Consider the following 16,419-nt stretch of genomic DNA (forward strand, 5'->3'; position numbering starts at 1 on the left):
AAAGAAAGAAAGGGGCTGTAACCATAGCCACAGGTCATTTTATATTGTGTGTGTTGTATTATTTGCCTGCATATAAATATATATACATGTATCATTCATATATATATATATATATATGCGCACACACACACACACACACACACACACACACACACACACACACGTGGGGCAGTGAGCTGTGCACAGGCAGCCTGGTTCCCAGTCAAACACAGGCTTTGAACCCCAGTGACCCTGTAGGTGACTTCTGCCAATGTGGAAGGGCAGGTGTTCAGCCACCTCTCCTGGGCCCCTGGCTCCTGTCACAGCTACAGCCTCCCACAGCCCCCCACAGCCCCCCACAGAGAGGTGTGTGGCCATTCAGGCCCCAAGTCCCTGGTATTCTGTCTGGACTCCACCCCCCACAGTTACCTGGCAACATCCAGGTAGTCCTGGCCCACTATAAAAGGGGCTGTTTGCCCCCTCTTCCCTCTCTTACTGCTGCTTCCTACTTGCTTCTCTCTCCCCCCTTTCTCCCCCTCGCTCCTCATTCCCTTCCCTGTCTCCTCACGTGGCCATGGCTGGCCTCTTCTTCTCTACTCTTCTCCCTCTCTCTGTCTTTCTACAATAAACACCTTAACACCATGGACTGCCTTTTCTCATCGGGATCCACAGTGCGATGGAGCAGGTCTCCCTCTAAGGAGCATGCAGGAGGCCTCTCTCTCCTCTCAGCCAAGGCAGCTAGCTGAGCCAAGTGCTGCCTGAGCAAGACAAGGACTCTCCTTCCTGTGGGACCCAGCCAGAGCTTTTCGCCCTGCCCTTTTCCCTTTAGCCCTGGGCCAGAGCTCACCCGTGGGCCCCCACTCTGTTCTCAGCTCTTCTGCAGCATACAGTGGTATTTGGGATGTCTGAGAGCTTGAGAACCTGTCATCTTCAGCCTCCATGCAGGCCTGGGGACCCTGAGCCAGCTCTGGCAGGTCCGCTGGAACCTCAGACTGCGTTTTCTCCACCTCTGGAGCAGGGTCCTGGGCTTCTCACAGCCTGACATTCACCCGGTGGTGGCTGCAGCCGCATGGGGTCAAACTTCCCCTGTCAGCCTCCATGAGTGTCCCTAGACCTGTGGTGAGCCGGACATGGGACCCCATTTTTAACCCCCCCCCACATACATATTTGTGTACTATGTGTGTGCCCAGTACTTATGAAAGTCAGAAGAAAGTACCATATCTCCTGGAACTGGAGTTCTAGATGGTTGGAAGATGTCATGTGGGTTGTGGGTCCTGGGAATGGAACCCAGGTGCTCTGGAAGAGCAGCCAGTGTTCTTAACTACTGAGCCATCTCACCCATGATATCCTCAGAACCCTGTTCTGCCTCTCAGCCCCTGTGTGGGCTTGGCCTGGGAGAGTTAGTTGCACATCCTATATTTAATCAACTGGAAAACACACTTCGCAACACACAGCCTTCCCAAACATGCTTATACCTCTCTGCCTGCCTCTGGTTTTTTTTTTTTTTTTCTTTTGAGTTTTGCCAAAGATATTTGCATAACAGTTAGTACAGACACACCTGCATGTGCACACATCCCAGCCATTCCAGGAGGGCCATTTGGTTTTGTTTCTTTGTGTTTACACTTCATGAGTTAGTTTAGGTTTCCTTTGACCACCTATCTTTGCTAATATGTTCAGTGCTATGCATAGACTTCCCTTTGTTTCTCCTCCCCATGAGTTCCTTTCACAATGTATCTCACCAGATTATTTTATTTTATTTTTTAAAAAAATTATGTATGGTGAGAATTCTTAAGCTCTGTGGATGCTGACCTTCTGTAATTTCCCCTCCCCCATTTGTCACTTTTTGTAAACTCCATGCACTGTATCTGTCACTGTGTAGTATGACATTTTTGTGTGTCACAGTTTAACCGTGGGATCTCAGGTCAAGCTTAGATGCTTCTTCCCACTTCAGCATATTGAGACATTCTGTTTTATAAGTTATTACACTTTTAGTTTTTGGTCCATATTTTAACCCTAATACAGTGTGAATTATGAACCTCACTTTATCATGAGCAGTCTAAGTTAGCGTTACCAGTGCTGCAGTGAGACATCATGATCACAAAGCAAATTGGAAAGGGAAGGCTTCTTATGCCTCCACATCACTGTTCATCATAGAAGGAAGTCAGGACAGGAACCCAAACAGGGCAGGACCCTGGAGGCAGAGCCGATGCAGAGGCCATGGAGGGGTGCTGCTTACTGACTTGCTCTTCTTTGTAGATCTGCATATGACTGACCATTAATAACTACACAGCACAGTCTATACTAGGCTGTTTTGAAATCTTCTCTGCCAGTGCCATTAATCCAAAAACTGTTCAGTTTATCTTCAGAAAGACTTTTTGGATGAGGGCCAAAGCAACCACATTTATTGCCAAAATATCACAATAATGATCTCTAAGCCACATACTAAAATCCTTTCCCTATGAAAGTCCTTGAGCCAGGCCCCACAGTTCAGATCACCTTCAGCATCACTGCCTTTCATGTTCCTACTGAAGCCCTGATTTAAGTGTTAATCTGCTTTTCTAATCCAAAGTTTCAGAGTCCACATTCCTTCAAACAAGAGCATGTCAGGCTTCTAAAGCAATATCCCAGCCCCTGGCACCAACTTCTGTCTTGGTTAGGGTTTCTTATGCAGTGAAGAGACACCATGGCAACTCTTGGAAAACATTTAATTGGTGCTGGCTTACAGTCCAGAGGCTTTGTTCATCATTATTGCAGGAAGATGGTCACATGGGTGCTGGGGCGATGCTAAGGGTTCTGCATTAGGATCCACAGGCCACAGGAAGAGACGGAGACACTGGGCCTGGTTTGAGCATTTAAAACCCCAAAGCCCTCCTCCAGTGACACACTTCCCCAACAAGGCCACACCTCCTAACCCCTGTCAAGTGGAGTCACTCCCTAATGAGCAGCAATTCAAATCTCTTGAGCCTATGGGGGCCATTCCTATTCAAGCCCTCCACATCAACTTGCCATGTTTTAACCAAATAATAATTCTGATGAGATTTTATAGGCTAATTTATGAGGTTTCTGTCTCTCTAAAATTAATTTTTCTACATAGGGAATTGGATTTCTAAAAGTCTGTGTTCTCATAAGATTTATTCCTTTTTAGGACATGATTTTGTATTTCTCTTGTGATTGGCCTCTCCTTTTCCTTCCTTCCTTCCTTCCTTCCTTCCTTCCTTCCTTCCTTCCTTCCTTCCTTCCTTCCTGGTTATTGATGGTATAGAATAAAATGAATGAACTCTGTATTGTGGTGTTCCTGGATATTCTGTTAATTCCTGAAATGCAGGAATGGCAGGGCAAAATCAGTCAAAGCATGGCAGAAAAACTCTGCTAACATCCAGCAGGGCACGGTGGCTGTGTTAAGTTACAGTACTCAGGGTGGTGGTTGTCTTATTAGTGCCAGGGTAGTTTCTAGCATGACTCATTATATCGTGATACCTTCTCTAGGCACGGCCATTCAAGTTCACTCTGTAGATGTGACTAAGGCTCTCCAAGTGTCTCTATTCACCGAGTAGAGTTGTAATGTATAGAATATTTCTAATTTTCTCATTTACAGTCATTTTTAACATTATGAAGAAAAGGAAATTAGTGTTGTCTAATGTCACTGAGTGTTGTCTCAGAGTCATCAACAGAGAAAAGGTCACCTCTTCCTAAGAGTTGAAAACATCTGTGTTCAAATCCCCACAGCGGGGCTGGAGAGGTGGTCCGGCAGTGTTTAAATCCTCACAGCGGGGCTGGAGAGATGGCCCCGCAGTTTAGAGCACTTGTTGCTCTTCCAGAGGACCTGGGTTCAATTCCTAGCACCCACATGGCAGTTTACAACTGTCTGTAAGTCCAGTTCTAATGGATCTGATGTCCTCACACAGACATACATGCAGGCAAAGCATCAATTCACATAAAATGAGAAGAAATTAAAAAACAATCACCATAGTAGCATTAGAACTTAATTTAATGGGAAATACTGTTGTTGGTTTTGTGACTTAAGCAAGTTTTAAATTCACTAACATTTCTGTTCTATCTTTTTTATTTAAGAAAATTGATATCACCAGTAAAGCTGTTGCAGAGATTCTTTCAAAAGCCACAGAATATCTCCAACCCAATCCAGGTAATGTCAGAACACGTCTTGAAACATTCTGTTGCACACTTGTGTTTGTGGATTCTCTGGGCCCAAGCTCCTTTGCATGAGGCTGAGACAATTTAAGCACTGTCCCTGTGTACAAACAATGGAATTCAGTTGTTAGATGCAGAGCCTCCAGTGACGCAGTGTGGCTGTGGCGAGTCACATGGTTAGGCTGCAGTGTTGGTCTCAGTATAGACATTCCCAGATGGACAGCTCTGGCATTCCAGTATTCTTCAGAAACTCACTGCACATTTAAAGAAAGTTTTCTTAGTTATCAATTCTTTTTTGTTTGTTTGTTTGTTTGGTTGTTTTGTTGTTTGTTTTGTTGTTTTGTTTTTTTTTAAGATTTATTTATTTATTATATGTAAGTACACTGTAGCTGTCTTCAGACACTCCAGAAGAGGGAGTCAGATCTTGTTATGGATGGTTGTGAGCCACCATGTGGTTGCTGGGATCTGAACTCTGCACCTTTGGAAGAGCAGTCGGGTGCTCTTACCCTCTGAGCCATCTCACCAGCCCTGTTTTGTTGTTTTTTTGAGACAGGGTTTCTCTGTGTAGCCCTGGCTGTCCTGGAACTCACTTTGTAGACCAGGCTGGCCTTGAACTCAGAAATCCGCCTGCCTCTGCCTCCCAAGTGCTGGGATTAAAGGCATGCACCACCACTGCCCGGCCAATTCTTAATTATCAAGAAAGTTCTCTATCCTGTTCTGAAAGATCTGTGTGTTAACCTGTGACCCTGATGCTGAGGTTGAGCCCTGATAGCATAACCTGTCGGAGCCTCATTGGAAATGAGCACCAGCTTCTGCTCCTGGCCTTCATCCCTGGGTCCTAGACACCACTTGTCACAGGATGATGAGAACCGGCAGAAGGTGCCCAAGCCTTGCACTTTTCCTATAGGATTTGCTGTGGGAGTTACTGTGAGTCCCTTAGCCGTAGGAATCAGAGAGACACAGCCATGAGCATGTAAGAGCATGCATTCAGTCAGACCATCAGTGAAGAACAGGGAGTATAAAGCGATTCAGAGTCACATGAGTAAATTTCACAGTGACGTGTGCTTTGCCCAGCCTCATCATGACTGGAGTGACATTATCAGCCTGTACAAACCAGTAAGTGACACCTCTACATGAGAGGTTTTCTGGATGCTTGAATGCACAGTCAGGCAGACTCCACCATCCAAGAGCTGATACTGAACGGAATAGGGATCCGCTGGCCATCAGGGCAGTGTCCACTGGGCAGAGAAGAGACGGCTGGTTATCATGAAGGCGAGGAAGCCTCTGGCCTCATCCTGGGTCCTTAGCCCCACGAGAAGCACACCCACCTGACAGTGACAGGGAGACCTGGAAGATAAGGGCTTTAATGCTGAGATGGGCAAGGCTCAAAAGGCTGACACCAGCATCGCTCTTCAGAGTGTAACTCGCAGCACAGCAGGATCATCCGAGAGACCCCCAAGCTTCCCCAGAGTAACTGAGTCAGTCTGCACGTTTTACAAGCTGCCTGAGTTACCTGCGTGTGGTTAAGTGGGAGGAGGACGTGTCTAGAGTACATTAAATATGAATGTCCCAGATACCACGGCAGTGCCTCAGAGCCTTAGGTTGGAGTTCAGTTCATAGTCTCCATTGCCCATATATGCTGTTTTTCAAGCCAGCCCACTCCATGGCCACTGATGAACCCAGAAGGAATTCCTGATGTACTTGACTGACGGACATTCCTGAGCTTTTTAGGGGCTTCTTGAAATCTTCTTGCATTATCTCCCTTTCCTGGTGCCACCCTGCGTTTATCAGGGTCACACCATTCTGCTACTCTGCAGCGGCACAGTAGGGCACAGGAGGGGCAGGTGTTTTCTGGGGCCTCTCAAGTGTCAGCACAGCATGTGGCCCAGACAAACACTGAGAGCAAGGGCACCTCATGAAAGAAAATCTTCAACTGGGCCTACTTAAGGTCCGAGAGGGTTAGCATCCATGTTGACAGAGCAAGGTCACGGGGCAGGCACAGCCACCACGTGAGGTCAGAAACTCAAAGCAGGAAGGAGGCAGAGAGCACACTGGGAATAGCTTTGGAAACCTCAGAGTCCATCTCCAGTGATAAATCTCCTCCAATAAGGCCTTTGGGACCAAGTAGTCATACTTCTGAGCCTGTGGGGGCGCTGTTCTCATTTAAAACACCAAGCCAGAACTAATGAACACTCAGTGCTTGAGTTAGAGATGCGAAGCCACAGCTGCCTACTACCTCCCCAGGGAAAGTTGCTGGCTGTGGGCAAGCAACATAGGCTATTCACTGTGGTGGTGCCTGCCTCCTGCCTGCATTCCCCAGACCTCTTTTATAGCCTTGCAAATCCTCCATTTGAGTCCATTCTTGGGAGCGGGGTGAGGGTTTTGATGAGGAACTGGCTGTAGCTCCAATCCTCACATTTGTCCCCAGCAAAAATGGCTGCACAGGTGTCAGCATTGAGCTCCAAGGTGTTGGAAATGCCAGGCATTAGGAGTGTCTTGCCTTCAGTGCTTGCTAAATATAGCTTCCTGTGATTTGGAGACAACATGGTCTGTAATGTTCATGGTCGTCTTGGCTGTGCCAATGGGCTTAGCACCCCTCACCCCCCCAACCCCCTGCAAAGCCTATGGAAAGTCACATGACTGGATCAGCTGTGGCGCTGCTTCTATGAGGACCGCAGTTTGGGCAGTGTTTGTTAAAGGCAATGTGATTGTCACGACATGTTGTAACTTTAAGGAATTACAAATGACAATGTTTTTAAGCATACAGAGCTAAGCTAGGAATGCTGAACACTGTGTCGAAGCTCCGAGGGCAGGTGAAGGCCACCGGCTACCCACAGACAGAAGGCTTGCTGGGGGACTGCATGCTGAAGTATGGCAAGGAGCTCGGAGAAGACTCTGCTTTTGGTGGGTATCCCTGTCCCGGCTGGCAGAGTGGGGACATCTCCTGGGTGGGCCGTTGGTGGTACACAAAGCCCATGCCTCTGCAATTTCATAGTTTTACGTATTCCCAGAGTAGTAATATTCATTGCAGGGGTTTCAGGAAACATAGGTAAATAAAGAAAAACTTTAACATCAGTAATTGTGCCATCTGCATGGGCAGGCTCAGTCAAAAAAAAAAAAAAAAAAAACCCTGATATACACTTAGCATCTCTCGTTCATTCCCACGTGTCTCTAAAGATGACGACACAGTGTATGCGCAGGTATGCGTGTGTACACTTCTCCTAGCTCTCCTCTCGCTGTTCACTTCCATGAGCTCTTTTTCCCCACAGACTGCAGCACGATGTGTGTAAGTCTTTGGGACCCTCCCTTCTGCAGGCTTCCTCACCCCCACCCCTCTCCTGGTCCTCTCCCATCTGGCTGCTTTCCTGCAGTTACTGTCTTCAACCTCCCCTTTGGAGATCTCTTTGTCCTCTTACAGTTTTATTACCTAAACCCATCCCTGTTTCTTTCTACATACACATACACATAAAACACACACACACACACACACACACATACACATAACACACACACACACACATACACATAAAACACACACACACATACACATAAAACACACACACACACATCAAGAAAATTTAGGGTTTGCACATTTGTCTTTCTGAATCTGATTTCCCCAAATATAATATTTTCCAGCACTGCCAATTTTCTGCAAATTTCATTTTCCTTTACAGCTGAATAAAATTCCATTGTGTGTGCACCACATTTTCTCCACCCCTCCATCTAGACAGGCTGGCTTTTTGTTTAGAGACAGGGTCTCATCACACCCTTGGCTGGCCTGCAGCTCCCTGTGTAGACCAGTCTGACCTTGAACACTGCACACACGCTTCTTTGCTTGCCTTCACATTCCCAAGCTCTGAACAGCCTGCAGACAGGAGAGGACCTTTTCATTTTTCATTTAATTGTGTATGTGCGTGTGTATGTGTGTATAAGGGTGGCTGTGCATGTGTAGAGTCTAGAGGTGTTCACCGATCTCTTTCCACCTTCTATTTTGGGGCCTGGTCTCTGACTGACCTTGGAGCTGTTGGTTCTGCTAGCGTGACGTAGCTGACCAGCCAGCCTCAGAAGTTTTATTTACCCCGTTTCCCCAGCGCTGGGATTACAGCTCTGCCCCACCAAGCCTGGCTCTTTATATATTACATGGGTTGGAGCGGTCAAACTTGGGTCCTCACCTGTGCACGGCAAGTGCTTTACGGACGGGACATCTCCACAGTTCCCCCAGGGCATATTTCCAGTGTTTCTGCCACAACTCAATGGGCTGATATTGGGATACCTGGATGCTGGCAACAAGGAGTGCCAGGGTCAGACAACTGGGAAGGAAGTGGTCCCCATGCCAGGAAAAGACGTCCTTCCTCCATGTAGGAACAACTCGGAATCAAATTCTAGCCAGCTCCGTTTAGAAAACCTCTCCTCCTAGGAGAAGTGACATTCCGAGGGTTGGACTGGCATCCTGGCCAACCCTAGCTTCCAGAGATGGTTTCCACTTCTACTTGGCAAGGACACAGCTGAGAATTTACTTCCTTTAAGAATGAGGTGAGGCCGCCGTGACTTTCCTTGTTTCAGATGTGAGTGAACTGCCCGTGCCATTGACAGACTCAGAAGTCAGCCTCGGGCCGGGTGAGGAATAGTGCATCTTGTCCCCATCTTTTTACAAAATCAATTTGGAAGATCTCAAATAAAATAATAGTTGAATCTCATGCAATGTCCCCAGGTGTGTCTTCCAGAGGCCACACAACCTCACTGTGCATGGCAACCAGACACTGGGTGGCAAAGGCCTTGCAAGTTACAGTCAAGATACTAGAGTATACGTCATTAAAGATGTCCACATCCTGGCAGCATCCCTTACCATCCCACCTGTCCACAGGGCAATCCTGATACCCAAGACCTCAGGGAGGTTCCAGAACTTTAGGACCTTGTGCAATCTTCCTACCACTCCCACAGCAGGCCAAGGGAGGCCGTATTTCCATTGTAATCTGAATTGGTTAACACAGATCCCCGCGAATGAATCCCTTCATTGTTACAAAGATGTTTTATCCCTGATCTTGTAAGGAGCCCTTGGTGCCAGTTTCCAGACCTGATTTTTCCACAGAAGAACTTTGTCTCCATCTAATGGCCAAAGTGGGAAGTGCTTTGACCCTCCAACTCACTATTAAGGCCAGGGGAGAGGGCAGGCTACTACAGGCACACATGCAGGAAACAGGTAGATTTCCTTCTTTTCCCATTTGTTTTGAGTCAGGAAGCAGAGGCCCCAGAGTAAAGTCTCACTGAACCACAATCCGTGTCACCCCTAACCTAGACTGTCATTCTGAAGGAATCATTGTGTTCTTCTGTTCAAGGCAACTCGTTGGTAGATGTTGGTGAGGCCCTGAAACTCATGGCTGAGGTGAAAGACTCTCTGGATATTAACGTGAAGCAAACTTTTATTGACCCACTGCAGCTACTACAAGACAAAGATTTAAAAGAGATTGGGGTGAGTCCTCCTGGCCGCCCTGTGCCCGCTGCCGCTCATAACGATGCCACGACTTAAAACCAAGGTTTCTGGACGAGCTCAGCAACCACACAGTCTTACTTGAAGGTTGAGAACTGCGCTCGGTTACTATATTATATGGGTTCCTGAGGGAGTACCGGGATCCGTTTCTCCTGGCAGACAGACAGGGCGTGGAGGGGCAGGCTCTGCTGTCACTGTCCTGTTCTTCGTCTCACTGAGTCATCTGTAAGCCAGGCTGAATACCATATTTCTGCAGCCACTTCTCATATAACACAATGACGTCATACTTTGGGGTGTAGTTTTGATTACTAATATCACACTGTATCGGTCGTGTGCTTGTGGTCATTCTATTTCATTCTTTCTCGAGAAAATCACTGTCTAGAAACTGGCAGTTTTAATCTGGAAACCTGCAAGAAATTGTTGTCCAGAGTGTCTGTGGGAACTTCCAGGTCTCGTTCGGCTCAGCTGCTTTTGCAGATGTGCAAACCAGCTCCAAGCAATCCAGGCTGCCAGACTTCTGGCTGAAGGTCCAGGCGCCCTCTTGTGGTGGTGTAGAGAATACCTCACTGCCTTCAAACTTGATTGACATCTCCCTTCAGCTGCAAACTCATTTGAACCTTGGGCTTGTCGCCATCTTTCCAGACCCAGACAGTTTTAACAGTGTAGCTACTGAGATCATGAGTTAAGGAGAACTTGGGCTATGTAGTGTGTCCCTGTAACAAACCGATGAAGCTTATAGACATGGGGCAGGGAAACAGACAGCAGTTACAAATGCTGGAGAGCCGAGCAGGAACGCCCGAGGAGGGGCACCGTCCTCAGCATAGCTGGATGAGGAAAGGCCAGCGAGGAGCTGTCCAGGATGACTGGGCTGGGTAAATAGGCAGCACATCTTGTGGAAGGGCCAGGGTTAGGATGTCTAGGAGCCCAGGACACAGGGTGAAGACCAGGTAGCTATGGAGGGAGAGAAGACTGGGCGTCCCGGAGAGCCCCAGTTGCCTTCACCTGCATTCAGAGTTATTCTAAAAGCAGAAGGCATGAGAGAAGGACCCAGGAAGGCTGGATGAGAAGTGAAAGCTGCTGTTTTGGCCCCCCTCCTTATTTGGACAACTCCGAATTCCCTCACCTGTCACTCCTTCCTTCCATCCCAGGAAAAGCATGCCCACTCCACACTGGGCCCAGGTCCATCCCTCTCACCCTACCAAGACCCATCTTCCTTCCCACATGTTCAGTCTTCCTGCTTGTGTTGATCTCTCCCTGTGGTATTTAAACCTGGCACGGAATCCCTTGACATGCTCCATCATTGTCATAGTCATCGTCATCATCATCATTGTTTTTGGAGGAATTAGCAATGGAAATATTCTTATTTTTTGTAGTTAGAGTGGTTAGACATCATGTATGTTAACAGAACTGGGGAAGGGAGTCCTGTGGAGAGAGTTAGGAAGGGTTATCTGAGTGAGGACGCTGCATCCTTCCTTATTCTCCACACAGACTCTCATCTCACCTGCTGCCCACCCCTCGCCCATCATGTGTCCTTCTGTAAATGTTCTGAGTGCTCGGCAGTATGGGTGGCCTCTAGCAAGAGGCAGAGGGTGCAGAGCAGAGGATGTAACTGGTTCCTACCTGAAGAGTGGGTAGGGCCAAGACTCGCATCCTTGTTCCACCCCCTAGCTGAGGACTGTTGATGATGGCCTCTAGGGGACAGAGGGGTCAGTTTTCTTGAGGAGTTCTCCAGCAGGTGGCTCTGTGTCCTTGCACAACTGACTAGTAGCCTCCATGGATTTAAAAGAAAGAGCATGTGAAGTTGGGAAGGGAAATGGATGCTGGTGGTGGGAGGAGGGGGAAGGTAAAGGAGAGAGGATGGATGCGGCTCAGACCAAAGCACCTCTGTATGCACGCAGCTCTCAAACGGCAGCGGGCAGGATTAGGCCCAGAACAAGGAACATAGATATAAGAAAGAGAGTGTGTGCACCTGAGCACATACTGTGGTATGAGTCTCATCACTGCCTGACTCACACCAGGGTTTGAATCACACTGCAGTATGAGTCTCATCACTGTGTGAGTCACACAGCAGCCTGAGTCACACCTCGTATGTCCTTGTCCTCGTGAGCCTCATCATGGCAGGCGTGAGCCTCGACATTTATTGAGTGAGGACTTCCTTTCTCTTTTCAGCACCACCTGAGAAAGCTGGAAGGCCGCCGCCTGGATTATGATTATAAAAAGCGGCGGGTAGGTAAAATCCCCGAGGAAGAAATCAGACAAGCAGTAGAGAAGTTTGAAGAGTCAAAGGAGTTGGCCGAAAGAAGCATGTTTAATTTTTTAGAAAATGATGTAAGTATCTAAACCAAACAGAAGACTTTAATGCACATGAGAAGCTCTAAAACCTTAACTGCAATGGAAGTTTCTAGAATGTCCCTGCCTTACATATGGTGAGAGACAGTCAGCAATCCCTGACTGAAGCCTTAATCCTTGGCAGGGCTGCTTGTCTCTGGGGTGGCCTTGTAGCAGAAGCTGGCCCAGGAGAGCAGCCATGGTGTTAAAGGCCACGGTACTTGTGGTTTGGAGCTGTAGGTTTGCCGAGCTTGAACAGCACTCTCGGGGTGAAGCTCTGTCTCCCCCTTCCCCATTGTCAGGTTTATAGCTGAGGAGACTCACTGGTCTGTTATTTAGCAGATCATCTTTCTTCTCTCTGGGGGGTGGCAGCAGTCAGACTGGGAAGGAGTCTCCCTGGTCTTTCCCATGTCCTTGTGGCCTGACATTCTCTCTCCTGTTGACCAGTAAAGTGTAAAAGCCTCCAGCGTTGCCCACTGCTGGCAGAGCACGCCGTGGGTGTGATCTGGTGGGATGGGGGAGAAGAAGTGCTAATAGTCCTTGCTGAGGGTGGGTGGTTTATAAAACTCTCACCTTGGCTTTCATCCATCGCCCCCCAGCCTTACTCTCCCCCATATCCCTCCAGTGACTTACTTACTCTACACTAGGCTTTATCTCTTAAAGTTCTAGAAGTTACAGAATCTTGCCATTATCTCTGGATCAAACCCTCAGTATACGATCCTCAAAGGCATTTTATGTTCACACTGCTGCACACTTGACATTGTGTTCACACTGCTTCACATGTGACATTGCACCAATTGGAAACTGGTGAACAGGCTGTTAACGTGAGGCTTTGGGGAGAGCATGCTAGCAGATAGCAGAAGTGCCATGGCTTCCTCCAAACAGAAGAGATGTTTCATCATTGTTGGGAAGATTTGGGGAGCTGAGCCACAGCAGACTTTGTCTAATTGAGAAGTTGACAAAGGAGCCAGGTATCTGGAGCCTTCAGTAAGTGTAATTATCGACCTTTTTGATCAACTGTGTTGGTGGTATGGCCCAGGGCCAAAGTCTCAAAATTTCACTTCTTCCTCTCTACAACCTCAGTTGATAGATGCCAGGTCTCAATGTAGAGCCAGCGGGGCTCCTCTACCAGAACACTGTAAAAGATGATGGCACTGGGTGAGCATCCCTCACTGGGCTTCTGACCACATGAATCAGTTACAGGGCAGAGTAAGGCGTCCTGTTAAGGATAGACTCCAGGCTCATCCACACAAGGAGGGAGTGGGATTGGGGTTTGTAAGCATCGCTGAGAAGTATTTGAGAGGCTGTGCTCTGTCCTTGGTGACTTCCTGCTTATACTTCTGTGGCACCAGGAATTCAGAGGCTGAAATCTCACGCACCAAGGCTGGGAAGGGCTCACCGCCTCCAGCTCTCCTCTCCCACTGTCCTGGATAAGCTATAACAAGAGCCTAAAACACCAGCTATGTGTATGGATACTTTGTGCGGATGGATGCTTACCGTGTCAGAGCACTGCCTGTGGCTGTGAGCACCCTGTGGGTCCTCTGGGAGAGCAGCAGTGCTCTCAAGTGTTGAGCCATCTCTCCAGGTCCAGTACAGCAACCGTTTCACCAGCACATGAATAGAAAAAGTGTTTGCCGAAGCTTTTTCCTGAGAGGGGCTTTGAATGAAATGAAGAGACTCAGTCTTTCCCGGGTCTCCAAATGCAGATATATAACTAACACTTCCTTGGGCTTGCCGGCTACCAGGCTATTTATTTGTGGAAGGTTTTAGAATGGGCTTACTCCTCTAGTCAATGCACACTGCTTTCTCTTGTAACTGAGAAGCCAGCAGGTGAGCCTCACTGGACCCACAGTCTGGCACCCCATGCATGTCCAGCTATATGTGAAATCTCAGCCTAGGGACTGTCCACGTATGACTCGTGTGTGTGTGTGTGTGTGTGTGTGTGTGTGTGTGTGTGTGTGTGAGTGACTTGAGTTGTTCATTCCACCATCCCTAAACAGTGTCACTTTGATCTACCCATCTTGCAGGCTGGTTTGCGGATGGGGGGATAGGGAAGGATCTCCTTAGCCCCTCACTGCAGTCTTTGCTGCCTGTGTTGGGAAGAGCTGGATGCCAGACCCGAGGGCCTCACTTCTTGCTTGAGGTCAGGTGACCCCGTTGGGTAGCCGTTTAAGACAGGGAGCGGTTGGGCTCTCTGCATTTCCGTGAATCTTAGGGGGCCAGGCCCATGGCTTACTCCTCCTGTGCTGGACGGTGACTGGCACGCAGAGGGCACCTCCTTTTGGAGAAGGGCCCATGTGCCACGCAGTTCCTGGTCAGATGGGCTGCTGCAGGCAGGGGGTTGGTTCTGAGGCTTCCTAGCCATTTCCTGAGGATAACACATCACCCCCAGGTTTGACTCGTCTCTGAGTCCTTACAACGTGGCATTATTAAATGTCATCCTTTGCTCTTAGAAGAAACCAGACATAATACATTTTAAAAGTGTCTATTTCAGCCTGAAGAGGCCAGGGTGTTGCAGCAGTTACCAGCTGACAGATCCCTCAGCCAGAAGCTTCACTTCATCCACGACCAATGGAATTACTAGGTTCCAGATTTCTGGGTTTTTTTCCATTGGACCAGAGAAGTATTTTCTTTTTTTTTTTTTTCCCTTTTTTTTTTGGGAGGCGGGGGTTCAAGACGGTTTCTCTGTGTAGCCCTGGCTGTCCTGGAACTCACTTTGTAGANCAGGCTGGCCTCGAACTCAGAAATCTGCCTGCCTCTGCCTCCCNAGTGCTGGGATTAAAGGCATGCNCCACCACGCCCAGCCAGAGAAGTATTTTCTTTAAGTTTCCCCGTGTCTGTCTGTCTGTCTGTCTGTCTGTCTGTCTGTCTGTCTGTCTCTGTCTCTCTCTCTCTTTCTCTCTCTCGTGTGTGTGTGTGTGTGTGTGTGTGTGTGTGTGTGTGTGTACGTGTGTATACACGTGCATGTGTGGAGGCCACAGGTTGGTTTTGGGTGTCGTCCTCCATCACCCCCCTTACTTTTGAAATAGAGTCTCTCACTGAACCTAGAGTTTACTGATTTGACCAGACTGGCTGCCAGCAAGTCACAGGACTCCTTTGTCTCCAGCTCTCCAGCACTGGGATTACAGGCACACTGCTACAAACAGGTTTCCTTTCCCCTTTTCTCTTTCTTTTTCTTTTTCTCCTTTTCTCTTTCTTTTTCTTTTTCTCTCTTTCTTTCTCTTTTTTCTTTTTTCTTTCTTCCCTCCTCCTCCTCCTCCCTCCTTCTTCTTTTCTTCTTCTTCTTTTTCTTTTTTCTTTCCTTTATACCTTTCTTTCTTTTAATATGGAGTCCATAGATCTGAACTCACATTCACTGGTCAAAAAGCATCCAGAAATTCCAGCTCCTTTGAGAAATCTTAAGCAAGGGACTGAGAAGTCACTTGAATTACCACATTTGAAATAGAAGGTGACCTCACAGAGATCATGTGCTTTGGCTGTGAAAGGCTAGCTTGCCAACGTCAATGCCAGTCACACGGTGCCTCCCAGGCATCTGGATTGAGTGTTACAGCCCGTTTCTCCCCAGCCACCATGTCTGTAGTCCTCTTTCAGAGAGTGGAGGTGGAGGACCTTTTTGTAGGCTGTAGGCTTTGGGCCCTGCTCCTTTGGGCAAGCCCAGTTGGCTCAAATGTCCTCCTTAAGTTCAGATCTCACATGGTTGTACCTGAAGCTTCCACAACTCCTTGTAACTCTAATTCCCTGGCATCGAGACTCAGCCTCATCCCCAGAGCCAAAATACTCGAGCAGCTTCGTATTCTGGAATGCATCCATCAGTTTGCAGTGGGAGAGAGGTTATGAAATTACAAGTGTACATAGGTGGCTTGGGTTCTGATGCAGCATTCAGTGTCTGTTATGGGTGGGTGTTGAGTCTGTATTGTTTGTCTTCTCCCCAGCCCCCAGCCTAGAGAAGACCAAGGACCATAGCATAGAGCTAAGGTGGCAGTTTGTTTCCATGAGTCTCAAGGCAACAGCTTCCATCCCCAGGAAATGGAGACCCTGTGCGGTACTGCCCACCATTAGAGTTCTCTTGGTTTGAGAAGAGAAGAAAACAGTGTTGTTCATTTTCTGTGGCTCCTGTAACAAATGTCCACAAGCAGCACTGCGACTTAAAGAATACGAATTGATTGCCTTCTGGTCTGGAGGTTGGACATCTGACCATGGGGGGAGATGGCAGGACTGGAGGCTTGAAGGAAAGAGCTGCTTTGTCATCCTTTGCAGCTCTGGAGAGCAGGAGAATTCTGTAGTTTTGTGGCTCCTAGCTTGGCTTCCTCACAGTGAGGGTGACACGGAACCCTCTGTCTTCCTCCTCCTCCTCCTCCTCCTCCTCTTCTTGTTCTGCTGTAGATTTATTTATTATATGTAAGTACACTGTAGCTGTCTTCAGACACTCCAGAAGAGGGAGTCAGATCTTGTTAAGGATGGTTGTGAGCCACCAT

At 48.0% G+C, this 16,419-nt stretch overlaps 1 protein-coding gene across 5 annotated transcripts in view; it reads left to right on the forward strand.

The window, feature by feature from the left end:
- Positions 1 to 16,419, forward strand: part of Sh3gl3 (SH3 domain containing GRB2 like 3, endophilin A3) — a 118,945-nt gene that overhangs the window by 75,774 nt on the left and 26,752 nt on the right. For 4 of the 5 annotated variants that reach the window (XM_021203469.2, XM_029539416.1, XM_029539406.1 and 1 more), the window contains 4 exons: positions 4,051 to 4,123; positions 6,889 to 7,032; positions 9,465 to 9,598; positions 11,786 to 11,944. In XM_021203469.2, coding sequence (XP_021059128.1) covers positions 4,051 to 4,123; positions 6,889 to 7,032; positions 9,465 to 9,598; positions 11,786 to 11,944 — 510 coding nt within the window. The remainder of the gene's footprint in view (positions 1 to 4,050; positions 4,124 to 6,888; positions 7,033 to 9,464; positions 9,599 to 11,785; positions 11,945 to 16,419) is intronic. The other variant, XM_021203475.2, reaches the window with a different exon arrangement.

Source organism: Mus pahari, chromosome 1 (assembly GCF_900095145.1).
Source record: "Mus pahari chromosome 1, PAHARI_EIJ_v1.1, whole genome shotgun sequence".
NCBI lineage: Eukaryota > Metazoa > Chordata > Mammalia > Rodentia > Muridae > Mus > Mus pahari.